This window comes from Oryzias melastigma, linkage group LG13 (assembly GCF_002922805.2).
Source record: "Oryzias melastigma strain HK-1 linkage group LG13, ASM292280v2, whole genome shotgun sequence".
In the NCBI taxonomy this organism is placed as follows: Eukaryota; Metazoa; Chordata; class Actinopteri; order Beloniformes; family Adrianichthyidae; genus Oryzias; species Oryzias melastigma.
This window is the reverse complement of record NC_050524.1, coordinates 20,004,457-20,008,510: the sequence shown is the minus strand read 5'-3', so window position 1 is coordinate 20,008,510 and position 4,054 is coordinate 20,004,457. Positions and strand designations below refer to the sequence as shown.

The following is a 4,054-nucleotide window of genomic DNA, read 5'->3' as shown; positions in this document are numbered from 1 at the left end:
TTGTGCATGTTTTTGTGTGTATGTGTGTGTGTGTGTGTGCGCATGCGTTTGTGTAGGGGTGTCTGTGTGTATGTGAGTTGGGGTGTATTTGTGTGCTCTGTGTTTTTGTCCATGTGCATTTGTGTGTCTGTGTGTGTTTGTGCATGTATTTGTGTTTCTGTGTGAACATGAGTTTTGTACATGATAAAATCATGTTTCAGTCTGATAGATTTTGTCCTTGTTGTAAAAACGCTGCTTGACAATAAAGTTAATTCAATTGGACCTTTTTTAGGAGGTCACGTTGGTAAGGAAGGAAGCTGTGTGACAGGCAGAATCCTAGATTAGTTAATAAAGCCTTTTTGTGCATTTTTTGTCCCAATCTTCAGCTTTTGGGTTCAGACTTTCCAATGAGTGAACAAAATCAGAGTTTCTGTAGTTTGATTGGTAGTTCCTTCACCTGATCAGCAAGAGTTTGAGGTGAGGAATAGCCGATCCTGCAGCCATGAGCGATGCACACATGCTCTGCACACAACTCCAACACATGTGCCAGAGGAAGGTAGCCAATGTACGTGTCGTCCTCGCTGTGAACACAAACACACCTTAACTTAACATAAAAGAGAGTTTTAAGATGAAATTTACTTCACTCAGATTGAGAAAATAAAAAAAAATAACTTCCAATATTACAACCTAGTCATTCAACAAACGATATGTGAGGAATCTGCGGTTTAGCTTGGTTTTTCAGTGAGGTTTTGGATAATATTTTGCTTTGAATTGTCCCTCCGTTCCCTTCAGGTTCATGTTAATAATCACCCACAGCTGTTTTCATTTCTGTTAATTATACTCAGTCTGTAGAAGTGTCTTGCTTTCAATCGGTCGTCTGTTTGTCACTTCTTTGTTTCTCTAAGCTTAATAAATGTTTATGCCACCAAGCCTGCTCTCCTGACAGTTCCTGACACAATAATTAGAAAAAAACGTACTAATACATGCAATGACTTAAATTTATATTTTACTTAGAGTAGAAAATATGAAACATTTGATCATTTCTAAGACAGATTTTCTCCTCAACTGAAATGTGATTTTAAAAAGCTGCCACATATAATCTGAAGCTTTGAGCAAAGTGGTGCAAGAGGAAAATAGTTGCAAGCATTTTTAATTAAATGAGTTACCATGGCAACAGGTCAGAGACATGAAATTAAAGAAGACTTCTATTCCTTAGATGTCTTGATTTGAAAATCTGTTTCTAAAAATGTATACATCTTTATATAAAAAAAAACCTTTAAGTCATTTCAAAAAATGTTTGACAGAGATTTAGTCATAAACTATCTATCTGATCCTTTTCACATTCTTCCCAAAACTTTCCTCCACTCTAAAGCAAAGCCCCCACCACCACCACCAAAGCACATTTCCTTTCACTCCCCTCAGTTTCCAGAAAATTGAGTTCACATATATTTCAAGCTGACTGCACCAAAGAGAAAATGAGAACAAGAGAAAGACGGTTCCCCCCGCCTGCAGCTGGAATCAGAAGCGGCTCCTCTCACCTCAGATTGGGGATCCTCTCCGCCATCCCTGTGATGCTGGCAATGATGTTGCTGTGGGAGATCATGACACCTTTGGGAACGCCTGTGGATCCACTGGTGTACATGATCACGGCGATGTCTGAGGGCAGCGGCTGCTTTCGCTCACAAGCTGCTGCGAGCACCAGAGAGAGCTTCATTAGAGGACGCCCTGCAAAGGGACGCTCCTTCTGGTACATCAACTAAGATTTTCCACTTTTTCTGACAAAAATCTGATTGTTTTGTTGGAGAAATATTTAAATATAACGTGTTATTAAAAGTAGAAAAATCAAATAAGTAGCCACTATTACCTGGAAAAGTCCCTGTGTTCATTTGTTTCTATTAAAAAAGTTTGAGTTTGTTTTTAATGATGTTCTCTGCTAGCTTATAACAGGATAACAATGAGTGTTCCAGTTCTGCAGTGGACACCAAGCAGCTGAAGATGGTGGAGTACAGGTAGAGTACAGAGGGAGGACCTGAGGAACCAACACTCTCTCACTCCCAAGTCGTCACTGAGGACTCCTCTGCATCAAAAATTGGGGTTTGGGTTTCCCTAACTCGTCAGTTTTAACATACTGACTGTTCCCGTTAAATCATGGTTCTCCAACCTCTGGGCCTCAAACCAGAACCCGTCCAGTACCGCAACGGGTAGTGCACCGGAACTCTAACCCGACACTGAACCAGTACAAGAAGCGGGAGCACACTGGATGCGGCACCAGATATGAACCAGTACCGGGTTTAGGTTAGGGTACCGGTACTGGACACATCCCGAGGACAAGTGCGCATTCGGTACCACATCCCGGTACTGAATCCGACACCACGTCCCGGGGGTTGCGTACTCTTGATTTAACAAACAGCCAGCACGTCAAAAAGTGACATGGAAGATACCTTAACCAAATGTCAATATTTGACGACTTGGGGATGAGAATGTGTTGGAGGAACAGAAGTCCCGTGGAGTTACATGCTCCTCTCTTCCTGATCCCACCTCTCTTTATCTGAAACCACGAGCCGCTCATGTTTGGGGGTGACTGGGTTCCTCATGCAGAATGGGGGGGTTGAGGACTCTCATCTGTCCACCAAACAATATGCTTGGTATCAAACTTAATCTGACGCAGATGTTCAAACTTCCTCATTCACACGACCCAACAGGCCTTGTACCCCCCCACGACAGTTTCACTCGGTGTGGGAGTGTCTGCTGCATGGAGCTGTTGGGGGAACTTCCGCTGCGTGCTTCTGATCTGTGCACGTGTTTCATTTTCAATTAAGGGCTGACTTGACGCCTGGACCTGCTGCACGAGGTCCATGTTCTGGATGGGACGGACAGCAATGAGAATCTGCCCCCCCCCCTCAGGTCCACTGATGTCAATGTAAAATTCTGGATGTTTACATTGGTCCCAGATCCGTTCACGTGAGTCCATAAGATTTCATCTAAACTGCTGCCTTTAGTTCTCTGGAATCTAAACTATGCTGCTGATAGTGCTGACTCAGAAATGAAAACTCTCTTCTCCTTGAAGTCCTTCCAGCAGGAAGTGCTTTGACTTACTGTTCTCCGGCATGGCCCCCAGCCTCTGAACTGCAGCCATGTTGTGGATGCTTATGTTAGCTGGATAGCCAGGCCAAGTGGTTGGTGTGTTATCCACTATGATGATGTGCTGCAGCCTGGGCACCTCGGGAAGGATGGCCTGTGACAGACACAACAGACATGTGGAAATCCTGCCAGAAGGTCCAGATGAAAGCCTAATCTGTGGTCTCCAAGTGAAGCATTTGGTTGATTACCAGAGTGTGTTCTAACCTTCAGCCTGGTCTCCAGAAGTTCTTTGCTGGTAATGATGTGAGAAACTTGAGCCTCGTTGAGCCCGTGAGCGATAGCTGGTCCTCCCAGCGTGGAGTAAAGAGTCACCACTGAAATATGCAGACAACGTAATTATTGGTTATGAAAATGTCTTAATTTTTTAATCAATTAATTGAAGTTTTGCAAACATTAATACTTAGAGTCCTTATAGACATATCTATTTCTAAACGGAAATAGAGTTTAACCTTATAATGTCACAGATTTGAGATCCATCCTGGATGAGTTCAACACATCAGACGACAGAAGCTATCCTAAGAAACTGTATTTAAGTGTTAAAGTAGATGATCCTGTGGTGCAACGTGCAAACATATGTGCACCGTGTCCACATGGCTAAATGGATCTGGCTTTAAACCCCCTCCAGGGCCTCGGCTCAGCGTTTGAGCTGAAGGGACACGTTCTCACTGCTTGAGAGCAGTTTTTGAGGATAATACAGCTTATGTGTTTATGTGTGCGTATGGGTTATGATTGTGTGATTATGTGATAACATTTAGTCAGGCTTTCTTATTGCAGCATACTCTGTACCACCCATTTAAATCAAATCAAACTTTCTTTTTTAAAAAGTGCTTCTCATGCTTTAGTTAAAAACAAGCCAGAGGCACAATTCAAACTAGATTTGCAATTCCTTGAAGAAATTGCGTCTGATTGCTGAAAGCAATAGCGCTTTGAAGCA

General features: G+C 42.8%; 1 protein-coding gene across 2 annotated transcripts in view; it reads right to left on the bottom strand.

The window, feature by feature from the left end:
- The window catches only part of acsl3a (acyl-CoA synthetase long chain family member 3a), a 31,278-nt gene that overhangs the window by 9,725 nt on the left and 17,499 nt on the right, over positions 1 to 4,054 (bottom strand). The window contains exons 4-7 of one of the 2 annotated variants that reach the window (XM_024277586.1): positions 3,325 to 3,434; positions 3,076 to 3,214; positions 1,518 to 1,668; positions 437 to 560 (exon numbers count right to left, since the gene is read on the bottom strand). In XM_024277586.1, the coding sequence (XP_024133354.1) occupies positions 437 to 560; positions 1,518 to 1,668; positions 3,076 to 3,214; positions 3,325 to 3,434 (524 nt within the window). The remainder of the gene's footprint in view (positions 1 to 436; positions 561 to 1,517; positions 1,669 to 3,075; positions 3,215 to 3,324; positions 3,435 to 4,054) is intronic. The other variant, XM_024277587.1, reaches the window with a different exon arrangement.